Here is a 24,164-nt window from a genome sequence, read left to right on the forward strand (position 1 = left end):
TGAACAAGCCCAACTCTCTCAGCCTGTCACTGTGGCAGAGATGCAACATATAGATGGGCTCGTGATCGAGGGGTGGACTTAACGATGGACACTATTGCCCAGGTTATTCACGAATGTGAAACATGTGCTGCAATTAAGCAAGCCAAGCGGTTAAAGCCTCTCTGGTATGGAGGACGATGGCTGAAGTACAAATATGGGGAGGCCTGGCAGATTGACTATATCACACTCCCACCAACCCGCCAGGGCAAGCGCTATGTGCTTACCATGGTGGAAGCAACCACCGGCTGGCTGGAAACATATGCTGTGTCCCATGCCACTGCCCGGAACACTATCCTGGGCCTTGAGAAACAAGTCTTGTGGCGACACGGCACCCCAGAGAGAATTGAGTCAGACAATGGGACTCATTTCCGGAACAACCTCATAGACACTTGGGCCAAAGAGCATGGCATTGAGTGGGTATACCACATCCCCTACCATGCACCAGCCTCTGGGAAAATCGAACGGTACAATGGGCTGTTAAAAACTACACTGAGAGCAATGGGTGGTGGGACTTTCAAACACTGGGATACACATTTACCAAAAGCCACCTGGTTGGTCAACAGTAGGGGATCTGCCAACAGGGCTGGCCCAGCCCAATCAGAACTTTTACGTACTGTAGAGGGGGATAAAGTTCCTGTGGTGCACATAAAGAATTTGTTGGGGAAGACAGTCTGGGTTATTCCTGCTTCAGGTAAAGGCAAACCCACTCGTGGGGTTGCTTTTGCTCAGGGACCTGGATATACTTGGTGGGTAATGCGGGAAGATGGGGAAGTCCGATGTGTACCTCAAGGGGATTTGATTTTGGGGGAAAACAGCCAATGAACTCAATTGTACGCTGTTGCCTGCTCTATAACACTTTTATAGCCCACCAGCTAGATATCTTCAGGTCACCAGCCATTGACCCTGACTTCCCTCCGATCATCACCTCAACAAAGAATGAATTTTGAGGAAACCAGATGAGCTCAGTAGTGACCAGATGAGTTTGGCGGTATCATCAGCAGGCAACAACCCAACACCATGTACCGTCCCTCCTGCCCTGAAAGACTATTACAAGAGATGGAACCTGACATCATGGACTGGATGAGTTCAGCAATTTTACAGGGATTGGTCCATGGACTAGGGAACGATATCTTTCTCTGTGTGTGGGTGTGGGTGTATATATATGTGTATATATGGGACAGGGGTGATGGTGTGCTGAGAGATGTGGGATCTGAGCATGACGTGAATGGTATGGAATAAGGGGTGGATACTGTCCTGGGTTCAGCTATAGCAGTCATTTTTCTCCTGCTTAGTAGCTGGTGCAGTGCTGTGTTTTTTAACTTTCAGCCTGGGAACAACGCTGATAACACCGATGTTTTTAGTTGTTGCTAAGTAATGTTTATTCCAACCAAGGACTTTCTCAGTCTCATGCTTTGCCAGGGAGGAGGGGAAGCCGGGCGGAAGCAGAGACAGGACACCTGACCCAAACTAGCCAAAGGGGTATTCCATACCACAGCACGTCATGCCCAGTATATAAACCGGGGGGAGTTACCCGGAAGGCCCAGATCACTGCTCGGGTCGGGCTGGGTATCGGTCGGCGGGTGGTGAGCAATTGTATCCTCTCCCCTTGTTATTTCACTAATCGTTATTATCATTGGTGGTAGCAGTAGTGGTTTTGTGTTATACCTTAGTTGCGGGACTGCTCTTATCTCAACCCGTGGGAGTTGCATTCTTCCCATTCTCCTCCCCATCCCTCCGGGAGCGGGGGGAGGAAGAAGTGGGGGGGGGAGTGAGCGAGCGGCTGTGTGGTTCTGAGTTACCGGCTGGGCTCAAACCACGACACAAATTCAGTCAGGATCTGCTGATTAGCAGTATAAAAGACTGTAGCTGCATCTGTTCATAAATGCATATGCAGTTATGTGCATACATACACGGAGTATCCATGGGTAATTTTTATACCACCTTGATGGATGCATTTCTCTTTCGGTAATTAATCCTGATCTGGAAGATAAACGTAACACTCAGACATATTTACTGCATGTAGTCTTAGAGAACCCTAAGGGGGTAAATTCTAAAGTAAATGACTACCTCATATGGTTTGCTTTAAGCTCATGAGTGTCTATGAACCGCTTTACTTTTCACTTACTCTGACAGCTCTGCTACTTTTCCCTCTGATTTTAAGTATTTAGAACTCACTTCCATTTAAACGACTGTAATTTAATATGTGGCATATTTGCATATCCTTTCATTTAAATGAATGTGTATCCGAGTAGTTGATGCTACAGCTGAGATGATAAAATGGATACTGAAAGGGCTGTTTGAAGATCAGTCTGTGTTTAATGCCTTATTGGAGGATGCTAGGAACAAGCAAGCTTCCTGCATCACCCTACACAGAACAGGAGTAATTTTTGCAGAAATGTTTTCTTTCCTGCTCGAGATTGGAGATGGAAAGCATCAAATGTTTAACAACTCCTCCGCAGCAAAGAAAACAAAGGGTTTGTTCAAACATGATTTTCTGGCATCATTTCCCAGCGGTAGTGACGCACTATGATGAGAAAACTATCCAGCAATTTGTAAGGTGGAAAGTTTTGCAGAGCTAGCAAATTTCTTCAGAATAATCAGCTATTGATTAAAATTACCCTGTAAGCATACTGCTAACTCTCAGTGTTACGATTTGCAGCACGAGTGTTAAGATAAGATCTCAGCCTAGAATTACTCGAGTTGTGCTGCAGTTTAACATGTTAGCAGACCTTGCCAAAAGGGCATAGATTACAGTATTTTAAGACCACAAGCCAATTGAAATTATGAAACTCAAAGTGAAAATCGTATTTTCTTTAGTGTAGAATTTGTCCAACTTCCTTTAGACACTAATGACAGAAGGAAAAGAAACATCTGCTAATCTTTCTCTCCACACCATAAACATCTATAAAAGCAGCCTACATGACTAGCTTAAGACCCAGGTGTTAAATTAAGACTACAAAGCCTATTCTTAAATTGCAATGGAGTAATTTTCAGTGAACAGATGTTCTGGCACCAGGTACATAACAAGACTAAAAACTGAGAAAATCAACTTTCTGCCAATGTCTGCAATGAGTATTGGATAAAACATGACTTTTTTCATCTTAGTTCAACTAAATTCTGGGTTTTCTTTTTTTACAACAGGGCTTGATACTCGAGTTCAACACAGAAAAATACTGACATGGGTATGCTTCTTGAAAAGGGGATATAGCAATACAACCTAACTTTCAATCTCACACCGTATCTTAGTATTACTAACTACGCCCTGTTCTGTTTGTTCAATTTATTAAAACAGTAATGATGGTAAAATTGTCACCTTCTTTTTGTTAATATGAAACACACGAATTTCAGATATCTACTGTGCAAGGGCATGGTCTGAGCTGCATGTAGAACCACACTGTACCTTGGAGGCTTCCTGGGAGCCTGGAGCCTCCTGCCAGAAATGTGCTCTGTGGGCTGAAGCTGGCGCAGAGCTGAGTGTGCAGAGTCCTGCACTCTGGTTGCCAGGCTTTGGAAAAGCTCCAGCAGAATGCCTGGGAGACTCGAGTTTCATCAAATTTGAAATCCTATTACTACCTTAGTCAGGCTTTTTATGCACAAACACACGTTCACGTGCAGGCTCGTGCAGAGCTGCATATAGCTCGCAACTGAAGCAACAGCCAGAAGGGGCCGGCACTGCCCCCCCGAGCACATGATGCTCACAGCATAGCTCCTGCTCACTATAATCCTCATAGGACCCTGCACGAGGTTGAGAGAGATGTGCTTTTCCCTGTCCTCTATGCTTGTTTCATGCTTCATGCTAAATTAAATGAGTAAGTCTTGTGCTTTTTTAAAGTATAGGGTAAGCAGTCTCCAAAGGGCCAGTCCTACAGACTGTGGTGTGTAATCCCCAATGGACATCTGTGGGTGGTGGGAGCATACCCAGTACTGTGGGGTTGAGATGCTGCCCAAATGCAGGCACCCACCTTAGCTTGCCCCAGCAGTGTGGTCCCAGTGACCCACAGAGAAGAGACATTGGTGACACTTTCTCTCCACCACAGGGAGCACAGACTGCAAGCCAAAGTACCCAGACCAGATGCAAAAACCTGCCTCCCCTGGGTTCTCCTTCACCATCTCTAACCTTACAACGATTTCTAGAACACGTGTCATGGGCAGCAGCCAGCAGTGGTCACGGCCACTGATAAGGATGGGATGGCAGGGAAGCATGCCCTGGAGTCTGGTTTCCAGCAGAGCGTGCTGCGATCCCCATGACACATCCACAGCTCAATGCTGCTGCAAGTGCCTGGGAACCCATGGGGGGCTGCAGCCCTACATGAGCCATTTAGTACCTCTCCACATAGCTGTTATTTGCAGGCACTTGTGTTCACACGACCTCACCTTTGTTTTAGTTATTAAAACATTTGTAAAAGGTGTCACAGCAACATGGGCAGTACAGTCCCCATTTCTCAATAGAAGGTCATGTCTATTAGTACCAACAGCCTGAAGACCTCTTGTGCGGGGATCACACATTACTGCCCCTTAAGTGATTCACCCTGCGACTTCCAACCTTGAGCACAAGCCACTTGCTCCGGCCAGTGGAAAATCCCACCCTGGAGTCATTGGGACTGACAACCACACCTCCTTATCAGCTTGGTGCCCACAGTGAAGACTGTCCATACTAACACAGTTCAAAGCTCTTGCCATTCCCCATCCAGATCAGTTTGTATTTTCTTCCTGAACATAGCACAAATGTGGCTGTATTGGCTGCTTGGGCCAGACACGAGCATGCTGCCAAGGGCAGGTAGTGAATGCCACGGCCAGGAGTCCATGTGTCCCCCTGCAGCTGGAGCCAGCTTCTTAGTGATGAATCCCCATCTCAGTTCTAGCTTCACTTTGGTCACAGGCCACATTTAAGCTATCTTCCAGGGGTACTGCTCTGTAACAGTTTTCCAGTTCACCTGTGAACTGCTTACCACTGTGAGCGGCGCCTGCCCATGCAGTGGCTGCACGTCTGCCAGCCTGAACATCACCTCTCCACTCACTGGGACCAAACGAGGGCTGAGAAGTCAGTTGCTTCTCTCCCTGATGAGGAAGGATGGGAGACAAGGCAGGCGGCACTGACCCCACCATGCAGCACCACGGGGCTGGATGTGCTCCAAAAGCGAATGCATACTTGGAGCCCATCCGAAGCATTGTGCCACAGGCTGCCATGGCTCAGCCCTTGGCACCAGCTTTCTCCACCTGCCTCAGATGCAATCCTGAAGGAAAATCTGCATTTCCATCCGAGTGAGTCCCCTGGCAGAAGAGGCGGCAGGCTGGAAGGAAAGCGTAGAGCTTGCATGGTAAAAAACAGGCTCTGAAGAATATATCCTCTCTTTATTTTCAGAAACGTTAAAAAGCAGGTTTTCACATGCTCAAAAGGCAGCACAAACTCCATGAGAGACCAGAAATGCTGGTATGCTGCAGAATCCTGATGATTAGGTATGCGGATGGACTCCATCAATAAACCCTGATGGAGACAGCTGATACCAAGAGACAATTGCTGCTGCAGAGCCGGCAGGGTCAGCGCCCCTCACCATGCCAGAACACACACAGCCTCCCCGAAAGGCTGCCTCGCCCCGAGAAACCCAATATGTACTCAGGAACTAGGACAATTCCCTACTCCTTTCATCTGCTGCATTAACCAAGTAGCTGTGACCTGCCTATGTGGTTAGATAATGGCCTCTAAGGTATCTCTATTGTAAGGGATTTATTAAAGACCACAGCAAGCACATTCCTCCCTGCAGGAAAAAATACCTTAATCTATTGCAAACCCTCCTGGCAAAGGTTCCTATTTGAACAGATCAGAGCTACAAGTTTGTTCTGGTCTGGACAGTGTTTGAAGTTTCTTTTCCAGCTAATGAACAGACTTGTTTATAATGAAAGGACAGAGAGCATCCAGTTTTCTAAACAACCTCATGGTGCTCTGCTTTGCAGCACGTAGCTATGGCTAACCCATAGCATGGTCTCTGCTAGCTCCTTTATTTTCAACTGAAATATAAGGTATGCTGGTTTTGGCTGGGGTAGAGTTAATTTTCTTCATAGTAGCTAGCATGGGGCTGTGGTTTGGATTTGTGCTGGACACAGTGCTGATAACACAGGGGTGTTTTAGCTAGTGCTGAGCAGTGCTTACACAGAGCCGAGGCCTTTTCTGCTCCTCACATCACCCCACCAGCGAGCAGGCTGGGGGTGCACAAGGAGTTGGGAGGGGACACAGACAGGACAGCTGACCCCAACTGACCCCAGGGATATCCCACACCATACGGAGTCATGCTCAGCATGTAAAGCTGGGGAAGAAGGAGGCAGGGAGGACATTGGAGTGATGGTGTTTGTCTTCCCAAGTAACCATTCTGTGCGATGGAGCCCTGCTGTCCTGGAGATGGCTGAACATCTGCCTGCCCATGGGAAGTGGTGAATGAATTCCTGCTTTTGCTTTGCTTGTGCAGCTTTTGCTTTACCTGTTAAACTGCCTTTATCTCAACCCACGAGTTTTCTCACTTTTACCCTTCCGATTCTCTTCCCCATCCCACCAGGGGAGAGTGAACGAGAGGCTGTGTGGGGCTGAGTTGCTGGTTGGGGTTAAACCACAACGTAAGGAAAGCCTATTAAACCAAAAACCTTGCTTCTTCAGACCCAGCCTCCCTGATAAGACACAAGAGGAGACAGTGGTCTTCCACTATGTACAATCGAAAGGCAAAGGAAACTGGTTTCCAGACCAATTCTCAAACCCAAACACTTGCAGTATGTTTTCTTACCACAGCAGCTTACCTTATAGGATTACAATCTAACGATTAAAAAACAGTTTCTAAACAGAGAAGTTTGTTTCTAAATAATCATAGAATAGAATCATAGAATAGTTTGGGTTGGAAGGGACCTTCAAAGGTCTAGTCCAACCCCACTGCGATGAGCACGGATATCCTCAACTAGATCAGGCTGCAACAGGACAATGGCTCATCCACCACCTCTCTGGACAACCTGTTCCAGTATTTTACCGCCCTCATTGTAAAGAATTTTCTCCTCACGTCCAGCCTGAATGTCCCCTCTTTTAGTTTAAAACCATCACCTCTCGTCCTACCGCAACAAGCCCTGCTAAAAAGTCTCTCCCCAAATAAGGGTCTTACAAGAAACAAAGTAAACCAGGCAAGCGCCAGGCCAGGCTCCTGCTGATCCCATCCCCACAGACACCAAAACCCCCAAGATGGACCCTGCCATGCCTTCCCCCTTCATTTCCAAGGGTTGTGTGGACACTGCCGTGGCTCACCAGAGGGGCTGCTCCCAGCAGGAGTGTCCCAGCACATGGAGGGTGACCACAGCCCACTGGGTCATCTCCAAGAGGAGCAAGCGGAGCAGGCACTGGGGTTGGACTCACCTCGGCACTCCACGCCTGGGTCGCCCCAGAAGAGCTCCTGGCACTCCCGGCAGGTCCGGCCTCCGAAGCCCGGCATGCACTGGCACTGCCCCGAGAACTGCCAAAGACAATGCCAATGGGAGATGTGACCCCTCAGCAGCTCAGCCCTGCACTGTGGCAAAGGCCGAGCGGTCAGTGTGCCCCACGCTCCCCTCACCTCGTTGCAGGCAGGTCCGAGGGAGCGCGCGGGGTCGCAGTCGCACTGCTCGCACCCGGTGCCGCTGGCCAGCCTCCATGTGTGCGGGGCACAGCGGTCACAGGTCTGCCCCACCACGTTGGGGAGGCAGCGGCACTGCCCCGTGGCCGCCTCGCACCGGCAGCTCTCCAAGCCCTCGCAGTCCTCCCGCACAGTGCCCAGGTAGTTGCAGACGCACTCTGTGAAGGGAAGAGCATGGCAAGCCGATGTCACTGCCCGCTCAGTACCAGACTGCCCGGAGTTCACAGCTTATTCTCCGAGTCCCCGAGGTGCGGGCAGATGCTGGCATGTCCCAATGGCCATGGCCAGGCCTGGCTGACCCAATGCTGAACTACACCCAGCACCACGCAAGAGCCCTCCTCATGACCCAGGCTGACCATCTCTACAGCTTCTGCCCAAGCACAAAGAAGGTGACAGGAGCCCCTTGGTCAAGCAGCCCAGCCTTCCCCCTCTTCTCCTTTCCTCCTCCTGTACACAACCAAAGCCCAAGCCTGCACAGATCCTGTCACCTGACTACAGCGGTGCATCTGCCTAGGGTGGCTGATGGTGTGCCAAGCAAAGCAGGGCTCTGCTCACCCAGCCAGCAACCCATCTGCCCCACCAGGCTGTGTCTGGTGCTGAGGGGGAGGGCCTGCCTCCCCACCGCCTGGTTTTGGCTCCTACTGTCCAGCCAGATCTGCAGGGATACTGGTGTAAACAAAAGCCAAGCCCTCACCCCACTACCCTCACCTCTGGAGAAGAGGCTAACAAGGCAAGAAACGCTCCTCCTGCAAAAGCCTCATCCTTTCAGCACATGTAAATGTTGCCCCTGCTCTCCCTGTCAAATGTAAAGGACTCTTCTCCCAGCCAGGAGCCCTACTCCAGGGCAGTGGCACACAACTCCAGCTGGAGGTAATGAGGTTTCTCCTCCACCCCAAATGTTCCCAAGTAAACGAGCTGAGGAAGCCGCTGAACTGTTCATGGCTGGTGGAGGGGCTGTGGCCATTGTCTCCCCACTCACTTCTGCAGTCCTGCTGCAGGGCGCTCCCGTAATAGCCCTGTCTGCAGAGGTGGCAGTTTTCGCCCTCCGTGTGATACAGGCACTTCATGCACATTCCCGTCTTCTTGTCACAGGCCTCCGGGTCAGTGGTGTCGATGTTGTTGTTGCACTGGCACGGCTGGCAGGCGCCGCCAACCTCGTCGGGGCTCCCAAAGAAGCCAGACGCACATTCATCACATCGACTGCCTGTTTGAACAAACACGCACGGTGCGAATTACCATCACGGCTCGCTAGTGGCCAGCCCCATAAATGGCAAGACTGAGGCAAGACAAAGGCCATTAATGGGGGGTGGGTGTTAATTGGCTTATGCTCAAAGTAACAGAGGCAGTGCTTGGTGAGACCGTGACAGCTTGGTGCAGCACGGATGGTCCTGCCTGGGACACCAAGGCATACTGCTGCAGCCCAGCTGTCAGCACGCATATCCTCTTGGTTCCACTGCTGTTCTTGTCCACCTTTGCCAACCACCATGGTGCTGAGGATGAGGTTCACACAAGCTGCTCTGCCCTAACACCTTCCAAGTGCTGCCAGCCTCCAGCATTGATGCTGGATCCCTTCTCATGGAGAGGTTCAACCCAACCAGCCCTGCTCCACGCGCCCGCCAAGTACCTATGTATCCCACGCTACAAACACACATGACTTGCAGCGTGACTGGATCCTGGTAACAGCCGCTGGCAAACTGGCGTCCGCTCTCAGGGCCATCAGGACAAAGGCAGGGACGGCAGTGGTCGCCTGATCCCAGGACAGGGTCTCCATAGTAGCCAGCCTGGCACCTGCATAACGGGGTTCATGGCATGCAGGGGGCTGCAGGCAATCCTGCAACATTCGCTGCTGGGAGGTGCAGGGCTGCAGTCAGGGAGAAGGGGTCCCCGCTCCCATGCTCCTCCAGGACCACCAGCACTGCTCTGGCTCCCTGGGTCCAGAGACTTTACCTGTGGCTTCACACCTGCCGGAGCACCAGTGCTGGAGGGGAGCAGCTGCTGCACCCATCCTGCTGCAGGGAAGGAGCGGGGCTGGGGAGGGAGCAGTTGTACCTCTCACAGTTGTGTCCCGCCGTGTGGTCCCGGCAGCTCAGGCACTCTCCGGTGTAGGGGTTACAGTCATCAGCGTGCCCGTTGCAGTGGCAGGGCTGGCAGCTGGGGAAGCCCCAGAAGCCTGGCAGGCAGCGGTCGCACTGCCGCCCGTACACCCCAGGGAAGCAGTGACACTGGCCCGTCTCCGCGTCGCAGAAGGCATTGTAAGAGCCTCGGACATGGCACTCGCATGCTGCAAGGAGAGGGGGAGAGGAGCTGCATTTCCACAGCAAGCCCTAAATGCAGCGCCCTGACCACAGCAGAGCCCAGAGCCAAGGGCTTAACGTACGTCGGCATCCACTCGGCCCGAACCCGAAGGTGCCCGGGGCACATCTGTCACACTGTCTTCCAACAACGTTGGGACGACACTGGCACTGTCCTCCGCTGGGGTCACACACAGAACTCAGGGAGCCCTGGGGGTCACACTGGCATGCTGAGTGGAGAAAAGCATTAGGGGGAGTGAGTACAATGGCACAGGACATGAGCCACCTGCCTCAGCCCATTCACTCGCCTTCCCCATGCAAACTGCTCTGCCTGCAAGCTCCATCCAGCTTCCAGGTGCAGTTTGCCCTACAAGTACATGGTTACGTACATAATGCGGTTTCATGTAATAGTGCAGAAATGCTGAATATGATGTTCTTGCAGACTTCTGTCATGGGTGTTTTCACAACACTCCTGCTGTTTTCCAAACACCGGTATCTTTGGAAAGTTTCCCAAGCGCTGTTCGTGACCACATCTTCACCTGAGCCTCCCACTGTGAATATGTCCAGTGATTTGCAGTATGGCATGAGAACAAGCTACAAAACAATTTTACAACGACAAAGTGTCACTATTTATAAATAGCCTCCATCAAAATTGTGAAATTTCAGTACTATCCTGCTTCCTACCATGCTTTTTCAGCCAAAAAGCAAACAGCCAAATAGTTTTTGGAAGGGAAATTATGGTATTTCTCTAGTTTTTGGTGGAACAGTTCTGGTATCTACCAAATTCTTACCAAATGTATATTTTATCCATTCGAAAGAAAAAGGCTGACATTGACATTCGTGACATACATGGCACACATTAACATGCCCACCCCGCCAAGAAACTACAGGTCTGGCAAACTAGCTGCAGTCCTGTAAAACACAGCAAAAGTCTCTTAGCAGAAGAACAACCACATACTTTGAGACTGAAGAAGCCTATAGTGCTTTACATTGCTCAGTTACACTCTGGCTTCAGCCATAAGCAACAACGTTGTAAAATAGTACTTTGGATTTTGGATGCCAGAGTAGATGCAAGCTTTCAGGCTTTTAAATACACTTTTACCCCAGAGCACCCGTGAAATAATTTCTGCTCACAGAGTCAATCAGTGTATATGGGTTCTCTGTCTCTGTATCCACTGAGGAGTACTGGGACAGTTCCAGGCGGATGGTGTAATTCAGCCCCTTCTCAAAGCAGACAGGCCGTGGAAGAACAACGTATCTGGATTAGGAACAGGAAACAATTCTTATTTCAAACGTGCAGCACCATAAAGCATTTCAGGTGGCCCTATAAAGCAATCAAGATAACAGAAAGCAGCCAAGACCAGGCAGAACAAAAGCTATGATGTGAGAGAGGCAGTTTGGAGCCTTGTGCAAGTCAGAACCGGAAAAAGCTTATCGGCAAGGTAAAGAGTCATACCCATGTTCACCCGCAGGCTGTGCAAACACTCCCCTCTCTTTACTCACTGAACAAAATAAATCAGAAAATGAGAATAAACCTGAAAGCTTTAAGTCTACAGATACAATGCTCAATATGTTTTTATAACCCACTGGAAATGACATTTCATCCATTTTCATGGAGGCCATGGCAAACTGAAAACATGATATTGCTGTTTCATTATTTTAAATGTTTTTTTCTCTCCTTTCAGCCCATCCAGCTGCACTGACCTGGAGCCGGGTGACAGTGAGACGACCTGATTGTCATCGTCAGGAACGGTATTGCCACAGCGGCTACCCGTGGGAATCTTGCCCGGGCGCGAGACGCTGATCACAGCTTTTTCCCACTGATCTGGCAACTGGGGGATAAAAAGACTGATCAGTATCAAGCAATGGCTGTAAGCTCCTGGGAGCATCCAGAGCTCAGGCCAGGAAAAATGTGGGCACAGACAGGGTGGTCAGTGTGCTTCAAGGAGGATGGAGCTGCAGCTCCAGCATCAATGGGGCATCCACGAGCTGAAGGTCTGGGTTACAAGAAGACAAGGCAAGTGCCCTTGGGCATCCTCCAGCACGACAGCCTCTCTCCCTCCCTTTGTTTCCTAGGTGTAGGTCATCAGCAGCCTCATCTGTGGCATGGCATCAGCAGGGATTTAGTGACCTCCTCTCCCTCCACCTTTGGGTACTGCATCTGAGTATTTCAACTGCAATGTTGCTGCCAAGCTCTAGGTAAGGAGCTGGGTTTTTTCTCTTTCCCTTCACCCTGCAAGTTATCCTTAGTCAAAACCAACTGCTTGCAAACTCTTGGCTGCCAGCATTCAACATCTAAGACGCGCAATTTGTCTCCTATGGTGCATAACATAGTTTCTACCCATTAGAAGGCTGGCTGGCTGATGCCAAATTTATATTCTAACCTGTCCCGATAGGACTTGTCAATTTTCAATTTGCTCATTAAACAGGTGTTGAAACAACACAATAATGAAGAAAACTGTGAAGCAAATAATACTAGTAATAATCAACATTTCCTTGGATTTTCACACATTTCAGATATTTAACTGAGCGTCCATCCTTGCCTTTGAGTCCTGATGACTCCTGGAAGTGCCAGGTTCCTGTCAGTCATGCACCGGGCCAGCAAGTGCCTGCTGGGAGGCAGCAATGCCCGTACTCACAGACCTACCTGCGGCTCGTAGCGGATCAGAATATCGTACTCCATGGAGTAGGGGATGTTGTCGATATAGAATTCCAGGTATGCCCCCTCAGGGACTCTTACAAATCCTATGCCTGTCCACGAGGGTGTGCGGTCCGGTGTGTACTGGCGCTCTATTACGTTTACTCCCTACAGAAACAGGGAACAGAGATTTAATACCGATACATTAAATTTGTGAGTCCCATGGGAGCGTAAGTGATGAGTTCTGCTGATGGATCACTTCTGGATCACAGCATCCATTGTGAGCATCCCAGAGAACATGAAGTCTCTTTTAAACCCATATGTGTGCACACCATTGCCCTTCCACTTAACCCTATACAAAAAGCAAGAAATATAAAATAAAACAACACTGCAGTGTTCATCCATTCCTGTTATGGCGGAGAATTAAATTTAAAAACTTGCTGTGAGTAACTAATACACCAGCTACAACATCTTGCTCACCATAAGGCCTTTCACATCATACTTGCAGCAGCAGGATTTACTGCAGTGGCACATAACTGCTCTGTTAACTGCCCAAGCTGAGTGCCAATTACTTCCTCACTGCACCAGGCTGCTCCAAACCAAACCACTGCTCAGGATAACATTTGGAAAGCAGATCATGGCCATTATGAGTAGGGTGTCACTAAATAACAGAGATCCTAATCATTGTTAGATATTTAGTAGCCAAATCAATATGTTGTCACTCCTTTTGGTCTGAGGTGCCTTTTTGTCTGCTACTTTTTATATAAAGCAAAGGAGAGGAAAAAGGCAACAGAAAGTTGTGCACTGCTTTTAACTTCCCATTTCAAATGTGTCTGCATCCATGCATAGTCCTCTACATAGAACAACATCCTGTGCATTCCTACGGAAGTTGCTTCAGTAGAGAGGGCTAAAATGTAAGGAAATGTCTATATATATACACACATATATCACTTCAGGATGTCCCCTCATGTATTCTCACATTCTTTGAAGAGAGCCTGGCTGTAAGTTATTACCCTTTGGCTTTGCACAAAGGGTTGGAGCTCCCTAGAAAGGGTGGCAGGCGGGATGTGAGCACGGGCACGCAGCTGTGGGGAGCACGGGGGCTTGGCACCACCTGAAAATCCCTGCAACTCTGTGCCACTTCATTTTGTCTTGTGCTGGGTCCCTGCCTAGGGATTCAGAGTTTTTATTCTGCCACCAGATTTGTGAGGAAGCTTTTCAATGCTGGCGTTATTTAAAATGGTTTGTTCTGAAGCTTTCAGATGCAAACTAGTAGCACATCTCCCCACTTTGCTTGGCAAGGCAGGTTTTCATGCCAGGCTCCTCCATGCCTGAGCCTTGGTGAGGTTTTGGGTACCACCTCTCCAGTCAGGCAGGCACGATTGCACCAAAATCCCTGTGCCAGCTCACATGCCCTCTGCTACAGTCCAACTTGTGCTCTGCACTGTCTTCCCTCTCTGCAGTTACCAGAGAACAAAAATCTGCCTCGTCTGAAACTGCAAAGTGGCTGCATTTTGCCTGAAAGAAATAAATTAGGACCAAGTGCCCCAATCGCAGACAGACAGACATCTGCTGCTTTAGAAACCATTATCTCATCTCCCTGACTCCTTGCTGGAGGCAAAAGTAATTGATGTAATCACCTTGCTGCTATTAATGAATTAAAAACAAGGCTGTGCAGTGGTGAATGGAAAGAGATGGAGACCCTGATGAACCATGCTGGTGGAAAAACAAGCCAGAGGTGACCTCACCTACCAGTTTTTTGCACAATCAACTATGGTTTTAGCCATTAATAAAAGAAATGTTACTGATGTACAGAAACTCTGAAAGCTGTGGCAATGTGCTTAAATGTGTGCTTTGTTCCCTTCCCGTTTCAGTGGCACCAAAAAGAACAGCCAGTGGTGATGTCCTACCGCTCTGGAGATAAGAGGGGAAGAAGTGGGTGTAGTGGGTGTACACACAGTGGGGTACAGGGATGGATGTTGACAGGAAACTAATTGTATGGCCATGATCAAAGAAATGAGTTTAGAAAAAAAATGGCAGTTTTCCCCCTAGATTACTACACTATTTATCGATATTAAGATTGAAGAGCTACAGGTTGATGGTTTTCTGATACAATTCAGTATTGTTTTCCCATTTTAACTGCAAAACGGGGTATAAAACAAATGCTTCCAACACCCAAATGGTGAAAGAACTTTCCCACAGCTGTCCAGAAACACCAGCCCATTAAAACTGCTACTCACGGGACCCAAGCTGGCTTCCTCTGCCTCGTAGATGTAATGATCGAGTGAAATGAAGTAATAACCGGGCTCCACCTGGTTGCACTGACGTCCAAACATGTGGGGCCGGCATTCACATTGGCCAGATTGACTTGAGCAGCTAAAATGGAAGGGCAATGAATTGACAACACATCTTGGCTATGCTAAGACAGTGCTAGAGCTATCTTCTGCTTTGACGTTTTAGGACACAGGAGGAGAACAGGAGGACACAGCTGTGTCTAGACACAGGATGTTCTCAGGCTCTGCAGCTGGTCTCATCTGCACTGCTAAAATGGCTCAACCCAACTATTATTCTCCCAAACTCCTAGGCTCAGACTGGGAGTGAGCATACACCAGGGACCAGTAGGCAGCTTGCACGTGGCTTCCTCGTTTGAATGGCGAGAGGATTTCATGCTATGGGTGCAGGCGGTTCCCTGGGGCCAGACAGCAGTCTTGGGAGAGCTTCACTTGCTACCACAGACATAGCCAAGAGGCATGTCTGTCCTGCAAGCCAAGGGCAGCCTTTGGCTCCAGGCTTGCAGGTCATGCAAGCAGCATATCTGTCTGTATGGGCTCAGGCAAAGCAAGAACATGCATGATCCTGCATGTCCTAGGACATCGAGCTGCTCTCGTATGCTGCAAAGCGCACCCTGAGAGGTCACCCACCAGCAACTATGCACAGGGTAAAACCACACCTGGCTGCTTTAAAGTAAGACAAACAGAGTCAAAGACTTGGGACAGACAGAGCCATCTCTGGGGCATGCAGAAGGTCTGTCCAAGGTGACGTACAGCAGCTCCACTTCCTTCATGTGAGCCATTTCCTTTTCTCAATACAGCTCTACCCCCAAACTGCTTTTTGGTGGTTTTACTGTCTCCAGAGAGTCTGCCCCACATTATAAAGAACCCTTGGGCACATTGTAGTTTTGCACACACCTGGTCACATTTTTTCTTACAACAGTTTTTTGGTCCACCAAAATACGCCTTTTTCTTTAAATTTTAATGGAATTTAGAAATATTTTCCAAAGTCAAACCCATCTAGTTTCCATGGAAAATCTCCAGGCTTCTTAAGCCCCCATGCTAACAGTAATTTTTAACTGAAAACATTTTTGAAATTACAGAGGTTCACTCAAACATTCACTTTCAGATTCCAGAAGTGCCCCAGCTGCCACAGAAGGGGAGATGGGAAGTCTCCCCTTTGGGGACGAGGATGGTTACAGCACAGGGAGGGAATGATTTTTGGGTGAGGTGCTGTTATGCCAAGTGCTGCATCCCACACCCTGAACCTGAGCCAGGAGGCAGCAATTCAGCAGCTGAGAGGAGCCCCGGGGAGGGCAAAGCTTCCCCTTCCCACTGAGGTTAGAGAGTGAAGCTGGAGCTGGGCTTTGTGGCTTTCCTGCAGCCGGAGGAAAGCACAGCTGGCCCCTGCCCACGCCAGGACACTGCATGTCCCCTCCCCACGTGGTTTTGCAATCGCTGTGCTCAGTGCATGGGAAAGATGCTGCAAATCTTGCTGAGCCGTGCCCCAAACCTCTGGAAGTGGCTGTGCTGGGGCAACTGTGCAGAGTAAGTGAGCAGGGAGCAAGCACGGAGGAGTAACTGATTACTAAGGACCACACCACTATCTGCTCAGGGGTTGTAATTCACCAAGGAGAGAAGGGAGAAACAGCCTGCAGGGCATTCCCATGGCACTCCCTGCTGCAGAAGGGGTGTCCACAGGCTGTGATGACCTACAGGAGTCACAGTGGGATCAGTCCCAAACTCCTCCAGTGTGGTCTGGGGGGTTCCAGTGGGAAACAGTTCATCCACCCCCCCGGGAGACTTCTGTGGCTTTAGACAAAAGCAGGATGTTTCAAAGGGTTTGTGAAAGGAAGGGTGGGGGGAAAGAAAGTGAAGGAAAAACCTGGGGTCAGACATGCACCTAATGCACAGAAAACTGCTGTGGTCGGAGGAGCAGTCTGGCTGCCCAGCATCCCTCTGACCACGCATTTAAGCCAGGACTTTCCATGCTCTTACTGACGGATGCACCTTCAAAACCTACACACTTCTCTGAAAAAATCTTCACCTTCCCAACGGGCATTTCCAGCTCCACATCCCACCCCACGCAGCACCCCTAGGGCAATGCAGCAGTGCCGTGCAGCCAGGGTGCTGCCCCCAGTGCCGCTGGACAGACAGACTTGCCAAAGGGCCAGTTTGGGAGCAAACCAAGAACGAGGCCCATGTCACTGCCTGATTCCTGCTTTGATCCTGTGAAAGCCAAGCTTTGACATGGACCATACCATGGGTTATGTCCTAGGCAGAGCACAACCCATGGCTAGCTCCTACCCTGGCTGACCAAAGGCAGAGCTACATTAAAAACAGTTTTACATGTTCATCTACACTGGTGGCACAAATGAAGGCTGCTCAGCATGGAAAAGAATTAGATGCCTCTGCCACCCCTTGCAGCAATCAAGACCTGCCACTTTCTGCTCCAGAAAGATGGTCCCAAACATCCTTCTCCAGAGCACATTGAGCCCTGGATGTTGTGGTTGCAAATGAAGCGGAACTCACTGGGGTGAATGATTACAAGAGAGTAACTGGGCTGAGGCTCACTTGTTGTTCAGCGCTCCTCCCTGGTCGCAGTCGCACGGCCGACATCCATCCATGTCATTGCTCAGGCCCCAGTGCTCAGGCTGCCAGAGGAAACATCACCAGCACTGTAACTGGTGCCAGTTTAATCCCATCTACCCCAAAGGCACGTTTTTAAATACTCAACATAAGCTACCCCAGACTGCTCCTAACCCACGAACCCTGCTCCCCTGGTTGTGAGTCTACTCCCACAACCACCAACACAGCTTCCCCACCAGCTCCCCTTCACCTTGTCCACCATCTCAAGGGCTTGAGAAAAAACCCCACATCTTTCCACCTAGCTTTAAAAGCAAGATTCAGGAGGACCCAAGCTCAGAGACCTCACTCCTACTGCACCATTTACATCAGTTTGGGCTCCTGAACCATGAAGGGCTTGGAAAATCAGAGCCCAGCACGTCACATCACAGCAGAGAGCTATGTGTGGGGCAGTGGGGCTTTGTGTAAGGCAATGCCCTTGCATGGCTGCTACTCTGCAACTTGCTTGTTGGACAGAGAGCCTTGTTCAGCTTTTCCATGTAGTTCACTGTTAGATAAGACAGCCTGTGAGTGTTTATACAAACACATCCAGTTATCTGACGGTGTGTTTCTATAACACTCCAGCACACATAAACACTAAATGGAAATGTATGCACATGAAATAACCCCAAATAATGGCCTGTAAGGAAAGCAATTTTTTTTTTGCTAACACTGCTTTTCTGACCATTTCGTCTTTCACCCCAGAGAGGGCTCCAGCAGAACTGCCCCAGGTCCTTCGTTTTCACAGAGCAACCACTACAGGAATCCTAATGTCTCCCTCCTTACAGACCCAGGAATTGATACGGATGCTCTTGTTTGCCTTGACGTGCCTCCCAGCTCCCCATAACACAGCATGCTTCATGGCTCCTGACATCCTGAGGTGCCTGCTCCAGCCTGAATGCCAGGTGCCCACTCGCAGGCAGGCAGAGACAGTAGCCAGCACCTTATCCACGCTTTCTGCACGCCAGCCTCCCTCGCACCAGCATCTCCTCATTTATTTGATGATAAGATACTTACCAGGCAGTTGTTGCACTGCTTTCCTGTCACCAGGCGCTTACAATAGCAGTTTCCTGTCTCCGAATCACAAGGATTCCCCCCGGGGTGGGTACCCAGAGGATTACATGCACAAGCTAAATTGGGAAGTACAAATAGGCAGGTCAAAATAGAGGTTTTGAATTACATTTTAGACAGTATCCAACTTAAATATTTACATTAAAGCTTCCCCTGAATTCCCCAGGACAGAGGTTAATTGCACACTTTGCCCACCACCCGTCCCACTAAAATCTCGCTGGCTTAGAGACTTATAACTGGAAACAAATAAGGATGATTCTGCTATTTCCACTGAATACACTGGAAGGGAACTGAGTTTTAAGGGTGGGTGGACTCCAAGCTACGGCGAACCTACAAGAATGTTTTTCCTTTAGCAAAAACACGAAACAAAGGAATAAAAAACCACCCCACAAACCAGCTTCTCCCAGCTCCAACAGCTCCTCAAAGAGCTTTTGATCACACATAAAGGAACATATGTTTTTACTTACACTGACAACCCGCTGGGTCATCAGCACTCAGGCCATAGAAACCTTCTTTGCAGAGGTCACAACGCTCCCCTTCCACAAATAATTTACAGCGGCATTGTCCGGCGATAAGGCCGGTGGAGAAATCAGTGTAGCGATCGCAGATGCCACCATTCTGGGAGCCAGCTGGGTCACAGTCGCAAGCTAAGAAGGAAGCATTGCATGTGTTTTATTAACTGCTACAAAAGGGAAGACAAGGTCTCACACTGAATTATTTAAACTCAGCTGTGGTGTGGAGAGTGTATCATTCCTGCAAGTATTAGACATGATATGGGTTGAATATGTAACAACCAGATAAATTTCCAGATTCTTGAATAGAAAATAAACCCCAAGACATTCAAGACAACCTTCCCTTAAGGATCTTTGTTCAGGAGCCAAAAGGTGGCCTGTAAATCCTAAATTCTTCAGGGAAAGCCCTGGGGTGGTGGCATGGCCAGGGTGCCACACCATTCCCACCCAAGGAGCAGGGCTGCACTTACGCTCACAGACATCGGGGTCCCTCAGATCTCTCTCTGGGTGCTGAAAGTAGAAGGGCTTGCACTGCTCGCAGTTGCGTCCTATGGTGTTGTGCTGGCAGTCATCACACACTCCCCCGCTGGTATTGCCCGTTGTCATGTACACAGCCATGTCAAAGTGGCACTGGCTGGAGTGGCCATTGCAGTTGCACTCTGTGACAAAGACAGAAAGCAATGTAAGAATCTAGCCCCAGGGGAGATGCAAGTCTGCGGAAAAGACATGCCAAAGTCAACCAAAGAACATGCAGCACTTCACGTATTGTCATAAGTTCCCAAGTAACAGCATGTAACGCTCACACCAGAATCCAGTTCTGCATTCTACTCAAACTCACTTTTGCATGCGTTGCTATTGCGGCCTTCAGCGGGTCGCCAGGGTAAGTCATGGTAGAAATCCAAACACTGTTCACAGTTTAACCCTTTGGTATTGTGCCTGCACATGCAGTGCCCATGGACCTGTCATTGAAACCAGGAAAAAAAAAAAAAGTAATATAGGTGGTTATAAAACAGGCAGGGAAAAAAACCCAACATGCTCCAAGTAATGCAAAACACAGCTAGTACATAAAGGATATACTTTTGGAGACTTTAATATGTGTCACTGCACGTAGGGAGACATAAAGGGCCACAGGAGTGTCCTTTACCTGCCAAGGTAAGAATGTCCTCATACAAATTTGTCCTTCTTTCCCTACCAGAACTAATGCCTGAATGAAAGCTTCCAGAAATGAATCAGGAGAGCACAGTTCCACCCCGATAACCACAAAAGCCTCCTGGACCTAAAAATAAGCTGTTTATTAGCTCTTAATTAGCTATTAACATGCATCTAGTTAGCATCGCTAGCCCAGCACCTTCTTTCCAGCCCAGCACCTTCTTTCCAGCCCTACCTTGGTTCTCAAAGCAAAGATAACAGACAGTTTGGATGGGTTTTATCCATCAACCCCAGATTCTGCCTTCAACATGTACAGAACAAGCACTACATAGACCAACAGTGATAGTGTGACAGCTGCTGCCATAAACAACAGGGACCACCAGCACTGGAGCCATGATTTTAAGGGCAAATCCAGTCTTGCTCCTGCTCGGCTGGAGGCACTCACCAAAGGCGCAGGACAATGGAGTATACTGGCTCACCAGCATCCTGCAGCCCCTGGGACAACCCACACAACCTCCCCGTATGCCTCCACATTTTCATCCAGTTAATAACTCACTCATTAACAGGGGTGCTATTACTGCTTGTTGGGCAAAAATCATGGGGAAAACCAGGACCCAGAAGGGATGTGCCACTTGGGCAGCAGGATTTTCCTTCAGATCCTGCCATTAATAAGGGCTACAGCCTCCACTTCTCAGCTGATAACCAATACAAATGCAGGTCATGTCTGATTCACAAAGATGTTTTATTCTTTGATGCCTCTAGTCCCTTCAATTTTAGAGTAAGTAACACTAACCACACACCCATCTGGCCCCATACACTCCCTTTCTGCATTCCTGTCTTTTAATTTCATCAGGTCTTTAATATAATTAGAAAAGGAGTGTTAAAACAATTTTCACCTAATCTGAGCTCTCTGTGCTTGATTAACACCAATAAGGACAGGTATGTTTGCTGAGGAGGAATAGTTTAACGGTGGGGAGTGAGGGGAAAGTATCATAGAATCATAGAATCACAGAACGGTTTGGGTTGAAAAGGACCTTAAGACCACCTAGTTCCGACCCCCCTGCCATGGGCAGGGACACCACACACTAAACCACGTCACCCAAGACTCCATCCAACCTGGCCTTGAACACCGCCAAGGATGGCGCATTCACCACTTCCTTGGGCAACCCATTCCAGTGCTTCACCACCCTCACAGTAAAGAACTTCTTCCTTATATCCAACCTAAACTGCCCCTGTTTAAGTTTGGACCCATTACTCCTTGTCCTATCACTACAGTCCCTAATGAAGAGTCCCTCTCCAGCATCCTTAAATCTGTGTTTAAATCACTTAAAAGAGGCAGAGACAGGAACAGCTTTCTGCAGAAAAGTGTGACTATTTACCATTCCTTCCACTTCTTCATTAAAGCCATCCACTGGCGCACACTCGCTGGCATGTCCATAGCAGAAGCAGTTCCCGCGAACCACCATGTCGTAGATGGCGTAGTAGTACTTCTCTCTGATCTCCATCCTAGAGTCCAGGAGATTATCTCCCAGCGTGTGCAGCTTGGTGAATTTGACTCTCAGATTTGTGATCTTTAATAGATCTGCAGGAGACACAAAAAAACCCCAACAAACCCAGTTTGGAATCATTTACCAGGTACTCTATTGAATGGGAGGAAGCCAGGAGTGACTTCCCAAGCACACTTCCTATGAGATTAGATCAGATTTAATCTCAATACTTACATGCTACACATCACACTCCCAAATAAAAAAACCCCCAAACATTATTTTATGGCAGGTTAATCACTGTATAAGTGAGTTTGAGCTTAATACTACTCTATTTTATTATACATAAACAGACACAAACATAAATATCAAAGGTACACACAATGGTACCACCGAAAAGACACTGGTTCTTTGGAGCTTTATAATGCAAGATGGGCAAGGACCTGATATTAAGGAACTGCTGACAAGTGGACCAGGAGCTTTAAGAATTACAAGCCTTTTGGAAAAAAAAATCTTAGTTCGAAACAAGACAGGAATAATTCTTCTTTCTTCTAGGCCCAACTTTCCTAGCAAATATAATCGGTTACATTTTGTTGAAAGAAGCAACACCCCGTCACTGGCCAAACACAAAGGAGAAGTTCTCAAGGGATAATCCATGGGAAGATAGTATCACAGTAATTAATTCAGGCTACATGTTCACTTTGATATTATGAATCCTAATTTCTTACAACCTTGAAACTAGGCTTGAAAAAGCACTTCAAGCCCATGAAAGCAGAATTTCTGCCTTAAAATGCTGGCTAAAAAAACCCCAAACATTCAACTGATATAGCAACTAACAGACACTCCTATTTCAGATATTTTCTTCTGCTCCAGTAAGTTTTACACTGAAGGACATGAACCGAAACTGAGAACGCATATTAAATCAGAGGTCAAGTTTAAGTCAAATCACTGCAGTTACCTACTCAAGCCAAATGCCCCAAAGAGGTTTTTCTCTAGGCCATGCTCAGCAACAGATCCCTCTACCTTTGCACTGGTCCAGCCACACAGTGCTACCAAGGCCAACTGTTCCAATCTCATGACTCAGGTGTTCTATCAAATAAAACACATCCCCCTTGATTTCAGCTAGACATAAAAAATGATCCAAGTTCCTTTGTAGTTCCGTTTCTTTGCTTTCTGAACACTGTACAATTACGGGACCATGTTCCAAGGTTTCTCTCGGCAACTGCATGTATTCTGGGGAGAGGGAGTCTTTAATGAAAATAAATCCCTGACCAATTAAGAAAAGGACCAACTATAATGACGTATTTAAGAGCAATCACTTGAGTTGGCAACGCAGATCATTATTTCCCAGCACATCACTGTCTGAGTTAGTAAAAGAAGCCACACCACAAATGTATTCACATGATTTCAAAATTGTTACTGGGGCTAATACATGGCTGTATTCGTGGTTTACTGGTTTCTGTAAGCAAATAAGTACAGAAATGCTTTCAAATGAGTCTGGAAGGTAACTGCATACATACTTTGAATCCTTGGACTGTATGGATCTTCAATTCGAAAAGCAGGATCTAAAACACGATATATTACCTGGAGGAAAAACGGTAAAATGAAAGATTCAGCTTTAAAAATAAAGGAATCTAAATTTGTATGGAAAAAGTCTATACAGTCAACATACTGGGGAAAAAACAACCCCAACCCTCTGACCTCTCCCTCCGTTGAAGGTTCAATGTCGGAGTATCGGGAATCACAAATGATATCATCCACTTTCTTCATGGGTCCAGTTGAAATCCCAGGAAATGAGCTCTCACAGTCATACGCAAAATACCTATATACTTGCCATGTTATTCCAAAATCAGATGATCTTTCTATCAACATTGCAGCTGGACGGAACGTCTAACAAAAAGAAAACCAGAAGAGATTTTATTCAATTAATTATTACTTGCATTTACATGCAGGTGTTTTTAAGCATGAGCAATCCACATGACTGGATTTTAATCTCTCTCCCTGCACTGACTATTTCCAATATTTGGAAATACTGGAAATGGTTTTCTGCTGATATCCCACTTTCTGCTCAGGGGCAGATCTTTGAAATAACACTCATCACACCACAGACTACCCATCTTTAAAAAGACAGCATTCAGTGGCCAAACGCTTAAACATGCTTACAATAAATAAGCAAACTTGTAAATTTTTGGATTCCAAATCCTTTCTCAAAACTGGGGCTTTAGGGATTCCAAAGGATTTTTTCCACTGCTTTTGGAAAACAACAGAGTCTTCTTCCTTGCCTAATCTGCAAAGGACCTAATGGGCCTCCTCTTCTGCCCTGGGGACCAGGAGGCCACTTTCAGTGCTTCCCCTCCAGCTGACACCCAGCAGCTCTTGCTGAGCAGTTATCTCTGCTGCTCAGAGAAGACCTGGGATTGCTCACCTCTCTCTGTCTGACCACAC

The 24,164-nt window shown here is 48.1% G+C and overlaps 1 protein-coding gene across 1 annotated transcript in view; it reads right to left on the bottom strand.

Annotated features, from left to right (window-relative positions):
* LAMB1 (laminin subunit beta 1) overlaps window positions 1–24,164 on the bottom strand; it is a 50,734-nt gene that overhangs the window by 20,272 nt on the left and 6,298 nt on the right. The window contains exons 5-23 of the mRNA XM_030478296.1: window positions 23,421–23,609; window positions 23,240–23,303; window positions 21,615–21,817; window positions 19,925–20,045; window positions 19,557–19,745; window positions 19,042–19,221; window positions 18,521–18,633; window positions 17,453–17,532; window positions 14,849–14,984; window positions 12,618–12,776; window positions 11,675–11,802; window positions 11,105–11,228; window positions 10,360–10,564; window positions 10,057–10,200; window positions 9,729–9,960; window positions 9,304–9,467; window positions 8,659–8,883; window positions 7,620–7,837; window positions 7,424–7,520 (exon numbers count right to left, since the gene is read on the bottom strand). Of these exons, the coding sequence (XP_030334156.1) occupies window positions 7,424–7,520; window positions 7,620–7,837; window positions 8,659–8,883; window positions 9,304–9,467; window positions 9,729–9,960; window positions 10,057–10,200; window positions 10,360–10,564; window positions 11,105–11,228; window positions 11,675–11,802; window positions 12,618–12,776; window positions 14,849–14,984; window positions 17,453–17,532; window positions 18,521–18,633; window positions 19,042–19,221; window positions 19,557–19,745; window positions 19,925–20,045; window positions 21,615–21,817; window positions 23,240–23,303; window positions 23,421–23,609 (2,971 nt within the window). The remainder of the gene's footprint in view (window positions 1–7,423; window positions 7,521–7,619; window positions 7,838–8,658; window positions 8,884–9,303; window positions 9,468–9,728; window positions 9,961–10,056; window positions 10,201–10,359; window positions 10,565–11,104; window positions 11,229–11,674; window positions 11,803–12,617; window positions 12,777–14,848; window positions 14,985–17,452; window positions 17,533–18,520; window positions 18,634–19,041; window positions 19,222–19,556; window positions 19,746–19,924; window positions 20,046–21,614; window positions 21,818–23,239; window positions 23,304–23,420; window positions 23,610–24,164) is intronic.

Source organism: Strigops habroptila, chromosome 3 (genome assembly GCF_004027225.2).
Source record: "Strigops habroptila isolate Jane chromosome 3, bStrHab1.2.pri, whole genome shotgun sequence".
Classification (NCBI taxonomy): Eukaryota; Metazoa; Chordata; class Aves; order Psittaciformes; family Psittacidae; genus Strigops; species Strigops habroptila.